The sequence below is a fragment of the Ovis canadensis genome, chromosome 12, assembly GCF_042477335.2.
Source record: "Ovis canadensis isolate MfBH-ARS-UI-01 breed Bighorn chromosome 12, ARS-UI_OviCan_v2, whole genome shotgun sequence".
Lineage (NCBI taxonomy): Eukaryota > Metazoa > Chordata > Mammalia > Artiodactyla > Bovidae > Ovis > Ovis canadensis.
Window position 1 is genome coordinate 72,284,382 of NC_091256.1, and position 18,359 is coordinate 72,302,740.

Sequence of the window (18,359 nt, forward strand, 5' to 3'; positions counted from 1 at the left end):
TCCATCCTAAAATGCCCACGATTCTTAGGTTTTCAGTGAATCTGGTTGTTTTAGCTTCCCAAATAGACACTTTAGCTACTTATTCAGACCAGCTGTACCAAATGCCAGGAAACTGTCCGAGCTCCATGCCAATATTGGGATTTCATGGAACTTTCTCTAATTGTAAGTGTAGTACTGCTGGGTCTATTTCCCGTGTCTGTGTGTGTGTGTGTGTGTGTAAAGAGCAGCCATGTTTAATATTGTGAAATACGACACATCTCCTCTCCCAGCCTCTAGAACAGTGATAAATTTCAGAGCACGCTCAGCAGAACTGGATTGTATTATGCACAGTACACATGTTCATCACCAAAACGGAACTCGCCAGAATGGATGCAAGTAGAATGAATCGCTGAGACTTCAAAATTCCAGTTCCTCACAACTGATTTTATTAGCCAACATATACCAAAGATGGGGGCAAAAGACGTGTCATTTTTGCAGTTTTCTTCCACCGCTGGAGCCCTGTGCTGTTGTCAAACGTAGTTTTCCAGTCTTTTGATTAAGCCTTGCCTGTCGTGTGCTGCTGTAACATCAAAGTAACCGCTTTGCACCCTGTCACCTCCTCTGGCAGGCAGCCGTCCTGGTCTCGGATCGTGGGGTCGGCCCCAGACTGGAGCAGCAGCTCCACAATGTCCAAAAACTCACAGGCAGCAGCTGATGGGGAAATCGACAAATATGGAGACCAGGTTACTGTGAGACAAAGAGAAACCACTAGACTTCAGCGGGAAAGGCAAGTGCTGAGCGATAAGAAATCCTGAAAAACGAGCAACGTGACAGACTGGGGGTGATCAGGCCTTGGGATGAAACAGTGCTGTGACAGTGGGTTTGCTGGTGTTCAGTCCAGTTCAGTTCAGTAAGAAAATCAAATTTACCCCTGTGTTTGCCCGGAAGCCGACCGTCAGACAAAGACATTTTTTAAAATTGTGAGGGTTTTAGGCTCTATTCTTCAGGATGGGAATGAAGGGAAGGAACAAACACTAGTTGAAGTATTTCTTTTACTTCATGATATGTTTGTAAGCAAAGTCAAAAGGCTAAAAACACTGTAAATGTCGAAGAAAAAGCTTTTTTCTTTGAAGAGGGAGTAAGTGGGTAACTAACTGAACTTTAAAATTAGTTAAACAAAAACAAAAACAGTGGCCTAGTGATCAGACCATCCCTCTAAAGAAAACAAACACACAAAGGCACCAATCACACAAGGTGTGTGAAGAGGAAAAGGACCCACAGACATCAAAACTTATCATGAAGGTGCTACAGTATTGCCCCCAGACCAAAAGGCTAGAAGAAAGCTGTCCATTCTTGTGCACATGTAGAGAAACTTGATTTTCGACAATGCTGGCATCGAAGATCAGGGAGGAAACAAAGCTCCATTAAATTGTATGGCGCCGAGACAACTAGGCTATCGGCAGAAATGGCAAACTAAGCGGCAATAAACATATGAAAAGATGAGCAACCACATTAGTAATCATGGAAATAAAAAACTTCATACCCACTAGATAGCTGAAAACCAAAACCTGAGACAATACCAAGCATGGGGCAGGCCTGGAGCAAGGCGGGGCTCTCCTCTGGACTGTGGGGAGCATACACCACGCCTCACTTTGGACAACCAGTTGGCATTACACGTTAAACCTAAACAAATGCCCACCGTTGGACCCAGCAATTCTACTCCTAGTTATATACCCTTCAGAAACCTTTGTGTATGTTCTCCAGGACATACCTGCAAGAATGGACATACAGTAGCCCTATCTGTGAAAGACCCCAAATGCAAACAACCCAAACACCCATTGAGAATAACATGTAAAAATAAAACACTGTTTACACAGACAATGAAATCCCCACACAACAAGGAAAACTAATGAACTGTAGTTTCACATGATATGAGTTTATCTCCAGGTCTTAAGGCTGAAGGAAAAAAGGCAAGTCAGAAGAACACACACAGTATGTTTCCACTTAAAATTTTAAAAGCAGACAAAACTAAACTCATTGTTCAGAGACACAAAGCTGTAATGAAACTATAAGGGAAGACAGTGATATAAAATTTGAGTGTTAATCTGGGGGCCCTGTAGGGAAGTCCATGTAATTGGGTAGGCATACATGGGGTTTCAAAGATATCAGCAGTGTTCACTTTTTTTTCACTTTCTTAAACTATGTGGTAGGTACAATTTTTTAAAGCTACATTTAAAAATTTTCATATCTGTTTTATATACAATTCTGTAGTGTGATATATTACACAATGGCAACAACAAAAGGTTTGAAAACAAAGGGAGAACAAGAAGGGTAAGGGGTTTGAGTCAAGGAGTGTTTTACTGAATACATACTATACCAGTTCTATCAAAGATACAGGTAAGACTCCTGCTCTGAGGAATTTAGAAGGATGAATATAACAAACACTGTGGCAGACAGGGACACACACACACACACACACGTGACAGGTGAGAAGGGTGGAAGAGAGGAGAAGGAAGTTGAAGGATCAGGAAAAACACACAAGTAGGTGGTATGAATGCTGAGCTTCGAGGACGGAGTAAAATTCCAGATAAACTGAGAAGGAAAGGCATTGCAGAGTGAGAAAACAGCATTAATAGGAGGAGGAGAGGATGGGGAATGCTGAGGGAACTGTCTGCTGGCCCGGAGAAGCAACACAGAGAGTCAAAAGCAGAGAGTCTGGATTTAAGTCAAATTATACAAAGTCTTGAAAGCCACACTGAGAAGTTTGGCACTTAGGAGGAGAGGAGTAGCACAATCTCAGCTCTGAGTTAGAATGATAATTCTGGAGTCACCTGGAGAACCTAAATATCTGTGGCAGGCAGAACAGTTAAGGAGACTGTGGTAGTCCTTTAGGGCACTTGAAATTAGCTAGTGTTGGCAGGAGTATAAAGAAAGTACTGAATTTGAGAGCCATTGAAATTCAGGTAGGACACAGCAAAATACAGATGTACTTCAAAAAAAAGTTTGTGAATGAAAAATTTAATAATTAATGAGGTTGATATAATGTCATATATGTAGATACCTAGTTAAACATTTCACTATTTATATTTTGCACTTTTTTTCTGGAGTGAAAATATTTTGTTTCAGATTTCAAGTATTTTTATAGACTTTTGAAAAGTTCTTAGGCCCAAGACCTGTCATCATAATGCTTACTGAATGAAACAGTCTGAATACTTCTATCCTTGATAGATAAAGAAAACTACTGATAAATTTGATTATATAGAAACCTAAAACTGATAAATTTGAACACATAAAAATTTAAAACAGCTATAGCACACACACATGAAAATCTGATATACAAAAATAAACCATAAACTGGGAAACACTGACCTATATAACACAGACAAGAGCTAATGTCCTTAATACTAAAAAAAACAAACAACTTTGAACAAATCAATCCAAAAGAACAATGGGCAAAAGAATAAGAAGAATCAAGAAGACACCTATGTTTCTAGTCTTGGAGAATGCATAGATGTGGCTGACATCTCTAAAATAAGGAATCAAAAGAAGGAAGAGGAGCAGTTTTTGGAGAGAAACAGAAGCAGAAAATTATTGAGGGGGAGAAATAATATTGGTTTGGGACATGATAAATATGTGGTGTTGGGGGATGTCTATATTGATAAGGTCAGACAAGAAGGTAAAATTTGAATATGAAAAAAGAAACCAACAACCCACCCATCCCATATACACTGCTACCTCCATTTTTCGGAATTTGGAAAAGACCCTGATACTGGAAAAGATTGAGGGTGGGAGGAAAAGGGGCGACAGAGGATGACATGGTTGACTGGCATCACTGATTCAATGGACATGAGTCTGTGCAAACTGGGAGATAGATAGTGAAGGACAGGGAAGCCTGGTGTACTGCAGGGCATGGGGTTGCAAAGAGTCGGACACGACTCACTGACTGAACAACAACCTCCATTTTCATCATACTGTGTGACTTTCCGAAGATGAATGGTTTTGGATCAGGAATTTTAGCAATTTTTCTGAATACCCTGTTACATGTTTATATTACATGATTTGCTTGGCCAAAGAGTTACCTACCTAAGGTGGTTTCCCTTACCATGCTAGAGAAATACTTTTGAAAGAGACAGTGTCCTTACGAATAGACACATTTATGTGTCCAGGAAATAAAAAGCTTTAGAGGCAAAGATTGTTAATACCAGTTATTAAATTTTCACCTGTATTTTTTACTACAATTTACATTCATCCACTTTGGTTTTTGTTGTTGTGAATCACCGAACATATTTTATTATTATTCTACATTATCTTTACTGGGTTTTCTTCTTCCTGTAAACAGACTTTACTCTTCACTAGCTCTTTAAAAGCACCATTAGCAAACCTACTTACAATGACTGTCCTTTACCACACCTGGCCTTATCTCTCCACCATGCTTTCAACTACTGCAGTGAGCGTGTATCAGAATCACCTGGAGGCATCACCCCACAGTTTCTGATTGGTAGGTTTGGAGCAGGACCGAGAATTTACATTTCCTAACAGGTTCCCAAGTGATGCTGATACTGCAGATCAGGGACCTCACTTTCAGACTCAGGGCTCTACCAGCGTGCCTCCTCCCTCAAGCTATTTGCCAATTTTCACAGCTAGAGCCACTTAAAGTGTAGGAAGGAATACAGGCCTCTCATTGGTTTCGTATGACGTAACTTTACATCGGATTTGATGCGGGTAGCAGACATGACTTTGTCTGCCTTTGCTGAGTTTTCCAGCTCCTACACCTCATCTCTTCTTGGATTCCTTGCTGGACACGCTATTTCCTCTGAGACTAGGACACTGATTTTGCTAGCTCAGTTCCTTCTGGAAGCTGAACATGAAACAGGTAAGTTTACTTCCTACTTCTGGGACTCCACCTGGTTGCCTCTGGACATTTGTTTTACATTGTTGGTTTGCCTGCGCTGGTTTCTTTCCGTTGCTTGTTGTTAAGACTTTGAAGTTTGCCTTTTTCTGTGCCTGAGTCTAGTGTCCTGCATCTGGCGTTTCCGGGACTGACTTCAAATATCCAGGCTACCTTCTCTGCTTTTCAAACAAGGGTTATTTATTTGGTTGAACAACGTTGTTGCTATTTCTATGACTGCTGCCCATTCTTTCTCTATTTTCATTTCTATAGAGGAGCCTGGAGGGCTATAGTCTGTGGGGTCGTAAAGAGCCAGACACGACTGAGCAACTAACACAACACACATGTTTCCAGACTCCTCAACCCCAGGCTCCATCTTCCTCATGTTCTGAGCCTCAGGGCTGGCTTGGTCTTTTCCCTCTATAAATGATTACTTTTCTGGTGAGATCATGCACCTTGGCTGGCAGGTTCTAATGCCAACTACATGTGTGGCTTAGATCCAATTCTGTTTTTTCCTTTTTAAACTGGTGTCAAGGAGGTCTATGAGTTTGCCATGCAAAGTATAGTCTGAGGATCAGTGGCTTTTAGCATACTAGGGGAGCCTGTTAGAATCAGATGAATTGCTCCCATTTGAGACTAATCGTAACTCAACCTTACCAGTCACTACTTTTTCCAACTTCCTTATCTCACCACTGATGTAATTTTACAAACCTATGTTGGGTGAGTTTCCTGATGACAGTGTGAGCTATAACGTATAATCCATGATTCTCTAGGAACCCAGAATCTGTGTACATCTCACATTTGTTGTTTCTTAGTGTATCTTTTGACCAAGCCCTTTTCAACTATGTCAAGATACCAAAGGAATGTTTCTTCATGTTACTGGCCATGATCTGATGAGGGTCCAGGGTGGATGTGTACCACTCAAATTCAACAATAAAGTTCAGATGCTTAACGTAATTCTGGCCCACAGTAGGTGACCATCCAAATATCTCACTGAAACAGAGCAGGACCCTGTGACACTTGCAACCCCTCCCCGCCTTGTCCTCTGCCTGCCTTTTACCTGTGGAAAACTTCAAATACCTTTAATCAGAGAAATGTGAACATGTGGAAACAAAAGAAAAAGGTCAAAGGAGACCAAATAATAATAATGTATTCATTAAACATAGTCAGGGACCTTCAGTTCCTTCTTGAGGGCTGTAGACAATACTCTGAGCCATATCCTGTGAGTTACGTTATAGATGCTGAAAACCCCCACAGGTGGGAGAAGTTAATTACATGACCAGATTGTAGCCGTGATATGTGCACGCTCAGTCCCTTCAGTTCTGACCAACTGTTTGCGGCCCTGTGGACTGTAGCCTGCCAGGTTCCTCTGTCCAAGGGATTCTCCAGGCAAGAGTACTGGAGTGGCTTGCCATCTCCTCCAGGGTATCTTCCCGACCCAGGGATCGAACCTGGGTCTCTTATGTCTCCTGTGTTGATAGGAGGCTGGTTCTTTACCATTAGTACCACCTGGTAAGCCCCTACAACTCTGGGAACTGGCTTTAAAGAAATGGAAACAAACCAACCCTGGGACTGAAGATTAACTGTATTGAAAAACAATCAAGATGATGCTGGTTAGACCACCGATGACCGATTTCAAGATGACTGTCAGAGCTGACTGTACTGTTTCTGCCTGTAGCCCCCCTCCTTCTGTCTATAAAAGCTCTTGCCCCCTAATTTCATTGTGGCAGGGGGTCGGGGGAGTTGGCTTTTTGACAGATGTCTGCCCTCCATCCCTTCCAGGTTGCTGGCATCCAAACTCAAGCAAACTTACCTTGCTACCAATCTGGTCGCTTTGTAGGCTTTTGAGGGTGACCAGCGAGACCCCCACTTTCAGTAAGTTTTTTGTCTCCCAGCGTGGGGCTGACTGCTGCAGCTCTTGTGCTTTGATGACACCTGGCTCTCCTGGGTTTCTCATGGCCTTACAGTGTATGAGCCTGCTGCTCGTGACTAGCTGGCTCCGAAAAGGGGATTTGGGGGACGTTCCCAGCAGCTGCCAAAACCATTTGTTTTGAGGATCCTCCCTGTTTCTCCCCTGTTGGCACTAGCTGCCAGCCTACACTTTTCCTTGTTGGAATGGAAACATGCATTGGGGATGAGGTGACGAGCTCCAAAATGGGATAAGTCCACTGGTGTGTGCCGGGCAACCTTCCCATTTGTGAGTATGAAGTACTCTTGGGGCATTCTTGCCATTTGGTTCTGATATGTGCATGACATTGAGAACTGTATGTGCACACCAAGTGCTATCTGGGCATCTTGCCAACTGGTTCTGACATCTGTCTACTGTTGAGGACTGCTTCTGGGCACTGAGTGTCATTTGGGCATTTTGCCAATTGGATCTGATGTCCAGCTACCATTGAGAACCATTTGTGCTGGGGAAGTGTTTTTTTGGGATTCTGTACCAGTCACCCTCAAAGATGGTTTGTGACAGATCTGTTTTTTGGTGTGTGAATATGTATTCCATCTGTGTGACTAGTATCTTTGTCTTTTGTAAAATGAGAAATTCAGGTTCAATTCATTAAGAAAAATTCAAGCTATGAAACTATGACTAAAGGTTTTTTTTTTTTTTTAAACTAACATATGGCAATAGTGTTCTTTAGATTCTGGAAAAAACTGGTTAAGATGAAACTCTTGATATTCCAAATCTGGTTCTTTTTGTATATGCAGTTAGAGAAAGCTAGCTTGATAGAATCCGCCCCCCAAGAACTCTAATCCTGAGAAAACAAAAATATGCCTAGGAGAAAACTTGAAGTTAACTCATCATGACCTTGAAATACAAACACAACCCACTTTGCCTCGGAGTTCAGCCCTGGGTTAATCAGAAAACTTTAAGCCAAATTGGGGAGGTGGAGAAAGGGGAAAAACAAAAAGCAGGTTTTTAAAATCGACTGTATAAATTTGACTGTTCTGTTATTCATAAACTGATAAGTTTAATTGCAAAGGCTAATTCGTGAAATATAAAAAGATGAAACAAAGATCTCTGGATGTTTGTATGTCTCAAGATGTGTTTTTGGATAATATTGCTGAGATTAACTTGTAAAGGAGCTCTATTGGTTTAAAAAAGGTAAGTGTTTACAAATCAAACAAACCTAAATTTATCTACTTTTGCCTTCTTGCAAGACCAAGAGGGAAACTAAGAGTGCTTGGAAATTGTGCTATGAAAAATGTATGTCTTTAGAGGTAATAAAATATGTTCTCAAGTTTACCAATCAGAAAATGCTGGCATAATATTTCAACCCCTTGTTCTTGGTTTTGTTCAGGTTTTCAAGGGTTAAAAATTGTGATACATAAAAATGATTAGGGAACCATTTCAGTGTGTAAAGCAAGTAGGAGATATGTTGTTGGTGAAGAGAAGGTATAAAGACTGGATATACTGTTGTTAAGGAAAAATGATGATTTTTCCCTACAGTTGGTTGTTGGGGAAAAAAGGGACAAATCTGTTTGGATCCAGAAAATAATGAAAGGTTTGTGAAAAAGGAACTTTGAGAAATGACTTTTGTATGCTATCAGGATTAAGATTAGACTGAATTTCTTTGGGTAAATGAATTTTGTTATTATTAACAGTAAACTGATGCAAGAGTAAATTTGTTTTTTCTGTTAAGAAAATAAAGTTCTCCTGGAATGTTGATCTGATTTTGGTAACAGTGATTTCTAATGGAAAGTTATTGTTTGCTTCTAACCATACTTTTGATCCCAATGTTCAGGATGGGAAAAAACTGTCCAGTCAAGTTGTTACACAGTATGACTACTCATGATGTGTAGCACTGCTGGCTTTCAGTTGACTGCTTAAAGCATATGTACAATGTTTGTGTGACAGCGGGGCATAAAGGATAACACTTATGGCCGATAAAGTGTTTCCTCATTAACATACCTCTGAGCCTGATGGTCATGGTGGAGAGGCCTGACAAAATGTGGTCCACTGGAGAAGGGAATGGCAAGCCACTTCAGTATTCTTGCCTTGAGAACCCCATCAACAGTATGAAAAGGCAAAATGATAGGATACCAAAAGAGGAACTCCCCAGGTCATTAGGTGCCCAATATGCTACTGGAGATCAGTGGAGAAATAACTCCAGAAAGAATGAAGGGATGGAGCCAAAGCAAAAACAATACCCAGCTGTGGATGTGACTGGCAACAGAAGCAAGATCTGATGCTGTAAAGAGCAATATTGCATAGGAACCTGGAATGTCAGGTCCATGAATCAAGGCAAATTGGAAGTGGTCAAACAGGAGATGGCAAGGGTGAACGTTGACATTCTAGGAATCAGCGAACTAAAATGGACTGGAATGGGTGAATTTAACTCAGATGACCGTTACATCTACTACTGCGGGCAGGAATCCCTTAGAAGAAATGAAGTAGCCATCATGGTCAACAAAAGAGTCCGAAATGCAGTACTTGGATGCAATCTCAAAAACGACGGAATGATCTCTGTTCGTCTCCAAGGCAAACCATTCAATATCTCAGTTATCCAAGTCTATGCCCCAACCAGTAACGCTGAAGAAACTGAAGTTAAACGGTTTTATGAAGACCTAAAAGACCTTTTAGAACTAACACCCCCAAAAGATGTCCTTTTCATTATAGGGGACTGGAATGAAAAAGTAGGAAGTCAAGAAACACCTGGAGTAACAGGCAAATTTGGCCTTGGAATGCAGAATGAAGCAGGGCAAAGACTGATAGAGTTTTGCCAAGAAAATGCACTGGTCATAGCAAACACCCTTTTCCAACAACACATGAGAAGACTCTACATGTGGACATCACCAGATGGTCAACACCGAAATCAGATTGATTATATTCTTTGCAGCCAAAGATGGAGAAGCTCTATTCAATCAACAAAAACAAGACCAGGAGCTGACTGTGGCTCAGATCATGAACTCCTTATTGTCAAATTCAGACTTAAATTGAAGAAAGTAGGGAAAACCGCTAGACCATTCAGGTATGACTTAAATCAAACACCTTATGATTATACAGTGGAAGTGAGAAATAGATTTAAGGGCCTAGATCTGATAGATAGAGCGCCTGATGAACTATGGAATGAGGTTCGTGACACTGTATAGGAGACAGGGATCAAGACCGTCCCCATGGAAAAGAAATGCAAAAAAGCAAAATGGCTGTCTGGGGAGGCCTTACAAATAGCTGTGAAGAGAAGAGAAGTGAAAAGGAAAGATATAGGCATCTAAATGCAGAGTTCCAAAGAATAGCAAGAAGAGATAAGAAAGCCTTCTTCAGCAATCAATGCAAAGAAATAGAGGAAAACAACAGAATGGGAAAGACTAGAGCTCTCTTCAAGAAAATTAGAGATACCAAGGGAACATTTCATGCAAAGATGGGCTCGATAAAGGACAGAAATGGTATGGACCTAACAGAAGCAGAAGATATTAAGAAGAGGTGGCAAGAATACATGGAAGAACTGTACAAAAAAGATCTTCACGACCCAGATAATCACGATGATGTGATCACTAATCTAGAGCCAGACATCTTGGAATGTGAAGTCAAGTGGGCCTTCGAAAGCATCACTATGAACAAAGCTAGTGGAGGTGATGGAATGCCAGTTGAGCTGTTTCAAATCCTGAAAGATGATGCTGTGAAAGTGCTGCACTCAATATACCAGCAAGTTTGGAAAACTCAGCAGTGGCCACAGGACTAGAAAAGGTCAGTTTTCATTCCAATCTCAAAGAAAGGCAATGCCAAAGAATGCTCAAACTACCACACAATTGCACTCATCTCACACGCTAGTAATGTAACGCTCAAAATTCTCCAAGCCAGACTTCAGCAATATGTGAACCATGAACTCCCTGATGTTCAAACTGGTTTTAGAAAAGGCAGAGGAACCAGAGATCAAATTGCCAACATCCGCTGGATCACGGAAAAAAGCAAGAGAGTTCCAGAAAAACATCTATTTCTGCTTTATTGACTATGCCAAAGCCTTTGACTGTGTGGATCACAAGAAACTGTGGAAAATTCTGAAAGAGATGGGAATACCAGACCACCTGACCTGCCTCTTGAGAAATCTGTATGCAGGTCAGGAAGCAATAGTTAGAACTGGACATGGGACAGACTGGTTCCTAATAGGAAAAGGAGTACATCAAGGCTGTATACTGTCACCCTGCTTATTTAACTTCTATGCAGAGTACATCAAGAGAAATGCTGGGCTGAAGGAAGCACAAGCTGGAATCAAGACTGCCGGGAGAAATATCAATAACCTCAGATATGCAGATGACACCACCCTTATGGCAGAAAGTGAAGAGGAACTAAAAAGCCTCTTGATGCAAGTGAAAGAGGAGAGTGAAAAAGTTGGCTTAAAGCTCAACATTCAGAAAACGAAGATCATGGCATCCGGTCCCATCACTTCATGGGAAATAGATGGGAAAACGGTGTCAGACTTTATTTTTTTGGGCTCCAAAATCACTGCAGATGGTGACTGCAGCCATGAAATTAAGATGCTTACCCCTTGGAAGGAAAGTTATGACCAACCTAGACACCATATTCAAAAGCAGAGACATTACTTTGCCAACAAAGGTCCGTATATTCAAGGCTATGGTTTTTCCAGTGGTCATGTATGGATGTGAGAGTTGGACTGTGAAGAAAGCTGAGCGCCGAAGAATTGATGGTTTTGAACTGTGGCATTGGAGAAGACTCTTGAGAGTCCCTTGGACTGCAAGGAGATCCAACCAGTCCATTCTGAAGGAGATCAGCCCTGGGTGTTCTTTGGAAGGAATGATGTTAAAGCTGAAACTCCAGTAGTTTGGCCACCTCATGCGAAGAGTTGACTCATTTGAAAAGACCCTGATGCTGGGAGGGATTGGGAGCAGGAGGAGAAGGGGATGACAGAGGATGAGATGTCTGGATGGCATCACCGACTCGATGGACATGAGTTTGAGTGAACTCTGGGAGTTGGTATTGGACAGGGAGGCCTGGCGTGCCGCAATTCATGGGGTCGCAAAGAGTCGGACACGACTGAGTGACTGAACTGAACTGAGAAGAGGTGAACTCAAGCTCCTTCTACTCTGCCATCTTGTCCCTCCCAGATTCTTCATCTGTTTTGGATTGTGCCAGTTAACATATAGAACAAGATTCCCTGCCCTACCCGCCATCTTTTTGTTTTATTGAAGTTAATATTCTTCTTAAAAATTTGGTAAATTCTGGCAATGTGTCTACTTGTGTAGCTACTATTCAATAGAGACAGAAGATCTGTTCATAACCCCTGAAAGTTCCCTCCTGCCTCTCTGCAGTCAATCCTTTTACGCCACCCATAGCCCCTGGCAACCACTGACCTGATTTCTGTCTTTAGGTTTTGCCTTCTCCAGAAATTCAGAAATCATAGAGCATATAGTCTTTTGTGTCTGGCTTCTTTCACTGGGTGTGATGCTCTGGAGATTCATCCATGTTGCTGCATGCATAAGTAGCACTTTCCTTTTTATTGCTGTATTCCATTGTATAAATATATGTAGGCATGTGGGTTGTGTCCAGTTTTTGGCCATTACAAATAAAGATCCTATGAACCCTTGGATACATGTCTTTGTGTGGATCTTTTATGTTTTCACATCTTTTGGGTAAATAACAGGAGTGGGATTGCTGAGTCACATGGCAAATGACTATCTAAGTTCTACAAGAAACTACCAAACTTCCAAAGTTTGTATTCCCACCAACTGCTCTGTATCCTTGTCAGCACTTGTTACTATTACTAAAATTCTTTTTAGCCATTCTGGTCAGGTTTATAGTACCTATAGTATAGATACTATGTAGTATAGTCAGGGCTTCTTATTGTGGTTTTTAATTTTCATTTCCCTAAAATCTAATGAAGAACATCTTTTTATATGCTTTTTTGCCAATCACTTACCTTTGGTGATTTATCTCTTCAAATCTTCCATCCATTTATTAATTGGAGTTTCTTTTTATAAATTTAGAATTATTCTTTTAAAATTCTTGGATATAAGTTTTTCCCCAAATGTTTCATAAATACATTTTCCCACTCTGTGACTTGTCTTCTATCAAGAGTATCTTTTGAAGAGTAAGAATCTTTAATTTTGAATGAAGTCCCATTGTTTTCTTTTATGTTTTATGCTTTTTGTGTCCTATATAAGAAGTGTTTCTCTATCTCAAGATCACAAGATGTCCTTCCACATTTTCTTCTAGTCCTTTATATTTTAGCTCTTATGTATTGGTCTCTGATCCATTTCAAGGTAATTTTTGTGAAGGGTATGAGGAAACAGTTGAGGCTGGTTTTCACCCCAGCATGTATGGGTATGTCCAACTGTTATAGCACCATTTGTTATATAGCCAATCCTTTCCTCCACTGACTTACCCTGATACTTCTGTCACAAATCATTTACCCATGTATAGGCTGGTCTACTGGAGAAGGAAACGGCAACCCACTTCAGTATTCTTGCCTAGAGAATCCTGTGGACAGAGGAGCCTGGTGGGCTGCTGTCCATAGGGTTACACAGAGTTGGACACGACTGAAGTGACTTAGCATGCATGCATGCATTGGAGAAGGAAATGGCAACCTATTCCAGTATTCTTGCCTGGAGAATCCCAGGGACAGAGCCTGGTGGGCTGCAGTCTATGGGGTTGCACAGAGTCGGACACGACTGAAGCATCTTAGCAGTAGCAGCAGCAGGCTGGTCTATTCCTAGGTTATTTATCATGTTTCATTGACCTATATACTTTATTTACACCAATATCATACTGCTTCAATTTCTATATTTTTATAGTAAAACTTGTAGTAAATAATAATATATTGTTCAAAGAAAACAAAGAAATTAAAAATATTTTGAACTAATGAAAATGAAAACACAACTTATCAAAGTATGAGGGATGCATCAAAAGCAGTGCTTAGAGAGGGAAATTTACAGCATTGAATGCAGATATTAGACAAGAAGAAAGATATAAAACCAGTAATCTAAATTCCCACCTTAGCAAACTGGAAAAATCAAGAGCAAATTAAATCCAAAGTAAGCATAAGAAAGAAAAAAAAAGAATTATACCAGAAGTCAGTGAAATTCAAAGCAAGGCAATAGAGAAAATCAATACAACCAAATAATAGTTTTTGAAAAAGACAAATAAAAGCAATATGCCTCTTGTTATTGTTCAGTCACTAAGTTGTGTCTGACATTTTGCAGCCCCATGGACTACAGCATGCCAGGCTTCCCTGTCCTTCATTATCTCCCAGAGTTTGCTCAGACTTTTCTCTATTGACTCAGTGATACTATCTAACCATCTCATCCTCTGCTGCCTGCTTCTCTTCTTGCCCTTAATCTTTCCCAGCATCAGGGTCTTTTCCAGTGAGTTGGATCTTCACATCAAGTGGCCAAAGTATTGGAGCTTCAGCATCAGGCCTTCCAGTGAATATTCAGGGTTGATTTCCTTTGAGTGGTTTGATCTCCTTGCTGTTTAAGGGACTCTTGAGTCTTCTCCAGCACCACAATTGGAAAGCATTGATTCTTTGGCATTCAGCCTTCTTTATGGTCCAACTTTCACATCCATACATTACTATTGGAAAAACCAGAGCTTTGACTATACAGACCTTTGTTGGCAAAGTGATGTCTCTACTTTTTAATATGCCATTTAGGTTTGTCATAGCTTTCTTTCAAGGAGCAAGTGTCTTTTAATTTCATGGCTGCAGTCACTATCCACAGTGATTTTGGGGCCTGAGAAAATAAAATCTGTAACTGTTTCCACTTTTTCCCCATCTATTTGCCATGAAGTGATGAAACCGGATGCCATGATCTTAGTGTTTTTGAATGTCGAGTTTTAAGCCAACTTTTTCACTCTCCTCTTTCACCTTCATCGAGACGCTCTTTAGTTCCTCTTTGCTTTCTGCCATTGGGGTGGTGTCATCTGCATACCTGAGATTATTGATATTTCTCCTGGCAATCTTGATTCCAGTCTGTGATTCATCCAGCCCAGAATTTGCATGATGTACTCTGCATATAAGTTAAATAAGCAGGATGACAATATACGGCCTTGAGATACTCCTTTTTCAATTTTGAACTAGTCTATTATTCCATATAAGGTTCTAACTGTTGCTTCTTGTCCTGCATTCAGGTTTCTCAGGAGGCAGATCAGGTGGTCTGGTAGTCCCATCTCTTTAAGAATTTTCCATAGTTTGTTGTGATCTACATAGTCAAAGGCTTTAGTGTAGTCAATGAAGCAGATTTTTTTTTTTTTCTTAAATTTCCTTGCTTTTCCTATAATCCGATGGATGTTGGCTATTTGATCTCTGGTTCCTCTACCTTTTCTAAATCTAGCTTGTATATCTCGAAGTTCTTGGTTCGTATACTGTTGAAGCCTAGCTTGAAGGATTGAGCATTACCTTGCTAGCATGTGAAATAAGCACAACTGTATGGTAGTTTGAACATTCTCTGGCATTGTGCCTCTAGCCAAGGTAAATAAGAAAAAGGACACAAATTATCAATATCAGAAATGAAAGAGGGAGCATCACTACAGGTCCAATAGACATAAAAAGGATAATAAAGGGATACTGCAAACAATTCAATGCCTACAAATATGATCATCTTAGACAAATTCCTTGAAAGAGACAATTTGTATACTTTTTCTTTAGTAAATTTTGGCAATCTGAATAGGCCTGTTACCTAGTAAAGAAATTTAATAAATGATTAATAACCTCTTATACTAAAAAGTACAAGGCTCATATGGGTTCACTGGTGAATTCTACTAAACATTTGAGGAAAAAATTATACCAGTTCTCTACAATCTGTTTCAGAAGGTAGAAGCAGAGAGAATACTTCCTAAACCATTCTATGAGGCCACAATTACTCTGATAACAAAACCTAGATAAAGACATTATAAAATGGGGAAGGGGAAACTACAGACTGGTATCACTCGTGAACATAAATGCAAAATCTATTAACAATATGTTAACAGATTGAACTGAACAATGTATAAAAAGAATTATACACCATGACCAAGAGGAATTAATTGCAGGTGGGCAAGGCTAGTTCAACACTTGAAAATCAGTTAATGTAATCCATCATATCAATAGGCAAAAAATAAAAATCACATGATCATATCAATAGATGCAGAAAAATAACTTGTCAAAGTCCAACACTTATTTGTGATCTAAAAAACAAACAAACCAAAACTCAGTTAACTGGAAATAGAGGGGAACTTCTTCAACTTGAAGTTCCTGACTATTTCTTTAAACTTTTTTCTCCCTTTTCCCTCTATTTACTTCTGGGATACCAATTATTCTAATGGTGTTCCTCCTAAAAGAGTGAGATAGCTCTTGCAGAATTTCCTCATTTTTAAATGTTATTTCTCTTTTCTACTTATAACATTTTTAGATTTCTATTTTTGAGCACTCTAATTCTCTATTCTGTGTGATCTGCTCTGTTTCCAATGCTTTCTAATATATTCTTTATCTCATTTATTGAATTCTTCAGCTCCAAAACTTGTTTGGCTTTTTTTTTTTAAAGAGTTTAAGTCTCTTTGACAAAGTATTCCTTCATTCAAAGTGTTCACTCATTTTATTTCTGAGTTCACTGACATTTTTTTGTTGTTTGCTGAGTTTCTTCATGACCACTATTTTGAATTCTCTATCACTGGATCATTGAAAAAGCAAGAGAGTTCCAGAAAAACATCTATTTCTGCTTTATTGACTATGCCAAAGCCTTTGATTATGTGGATCACAATGCACTGGAAAATTCTAATACCAGGCCACCTGACCTGCCTCTTGAGAAAGCTGTATGCAGGTCAGGAAGCAACAGTTAGAACTGGACATGGAACAACAGACTGGTTCCAAATAGGAAAAGGAGTACGTCAAGGCTGTATATTGTCATCCTGCTTATTTAACTTATATGCAGAGTACATCATGAGAAATGCTGGGCTGGAGGAAGCACAAGCTGGAATCAAGATTGCCAGGAGAAATATCAATAACCTCAGATATGCAGACGGCACCACCCTTATGGCAGAAAGTGAAGAGGAGCTAAAAAGCCTCTTGATGAAAGTGAAAGAGGAGAGTAAAAAGTTCCCTTAAAGCTCAGCATTCAGAAAACGAAGATCATGGCATCTGGTCCCATCACTTCATGGGAAATAGATGGGGAAACAGTGTCAGACTTTATTTTTCTGGGCTCCAAAAACTGCAGATGGTGACTGCAGCCATGAAATTAAAAGACCCTTGCTCCTTGGAAGGAAAGTTATGACCAACCTAGACAGCATATTAAAAAGCAGAGACATTACTTTGCCAATAAAGGTCCGTCTATTCAAGGCTACGGTTTTTCCAGTGGTCATGTATGGATGTGAGAGTTGGACTGTGAAGAAAGCTGAGTGCCGAAGAATTGATGCTTTTGAACTGTGGTGTTGGAGAAGACTCTTGAGAGTCCCTTGGACTGCAAGGAGATCCAATCAGTCCATCCTAAAGGAGATCAGTCCTGGGTGTTCATTGGAAGGACTAATGTTGAAGCTGAAACTCCAATACCTCGGCCACCTGATGCGAAGAGCTGACTCATTTGAAAAGACCCTGATGCTGGGAAAGATTGAGGGCAGGAGGAGAAGGGGATGACAGAGAATAAGATGGTTGGATGACATCACCGACTCAATGGACATGGTTTTGGGTGGACTCCGGGAGATGGTGATGGACAGGGAAGCCTGGTGTGCTGCGATTCTTGGTCGCAAAGAGTCGGACACGACTGAGCGACTGAACTGAACCAGTTAGATTGCAGTATTCCATGACTTTAATCTTGGTTTCTGGAGAACTGTCACTTTCTTTCTGTGATACAGTGTTACTCCAGCTCTTCATGGTGCTGGATGAGTTGGTTCCTCTGCCAGCAAATCTGAAGTATTCATAGCAACAGGTTAGAAGTTATGAGGCTTTCTGTTTTCCAATAGATGGCACTATAGTGTAAGTTTTTGGTTTCTTTCACCTGAGCTGCCTCTTGTTAAATTTGAGTTAGCACTTTCTACCTTCTACAACCTCTTAGCTGTGGACCCCTGCCTGTGTTATTAGTTCTTGTGTCTCTGGGATCACTGGTGCCTTGCTTCTACCACTGTTCCTGGCATCACCACCTGGTGCACCAGGATGGTGGGCTCTTCCCTTGTGTCCGGGATTCCTTAAGCCACAGGCTTAGCTACTGGAGGGGGAGAGTTAGGGAAAGTGGGATGCAGGGGTTGTGAGGGCACCTCTCTGTGTCCAATATCATAAGGTTAGTGGGCTCTGCCACTGCAGTTGGGGGGGCAATTGGCTAGAGTTGTGGGCGCATCAACAGCTGGAGGGATGGGGGTCCTAGGCCCGACTCCTGCTGTTGCCCAGCTGCCTGTGGCTACACGTGCGCTGGAGTCATTGTGCACTTCTTCCCCTGCTGCCACCTGATTCTCTGGGGCTGCGAGCTCAGCTGCCGTAGTGGGAAGGCCAGGACTGCAAGTACCACCTCTGCTATTTCCTCGGTTCTGCCTCCTATATTCCACTTCGCTGACCTTTAGATGTACAGATATTTGGAA

At 40.8% G+C, this 18,359-nt stretch overlaps 1 protein-coding gene across 2 annotated transcripts in view; it reads right to left on the minus strand.

The window, feature by feature from the left end:
- Positions 1–402: 402 nt before the first annotated feature.
- ACBD6 (acyl-CoA binding domain containing 6) overlaps positions 403–18,359 on the minus strand; it is a 210,067-nt gene continuing 192,110 nt past the window's right edge. The window contains exon 8 of one of the 2 annotated variants that reach the window (XM_069546199.1): positions 403–690. In XM_069546199.1, coding sequence (XP_069402300.1) covers positions 536–690 — 155 coding nt within the window. In that variant the 3' untranslated portion in view covers positions 403–535. Of the gene's footprint in view, positions 691–12,946; positions 13,450–18,359 lie in introns of those variants that run through there. The other variant, XR_011247789.1, reaches the window with a different exon arrangement.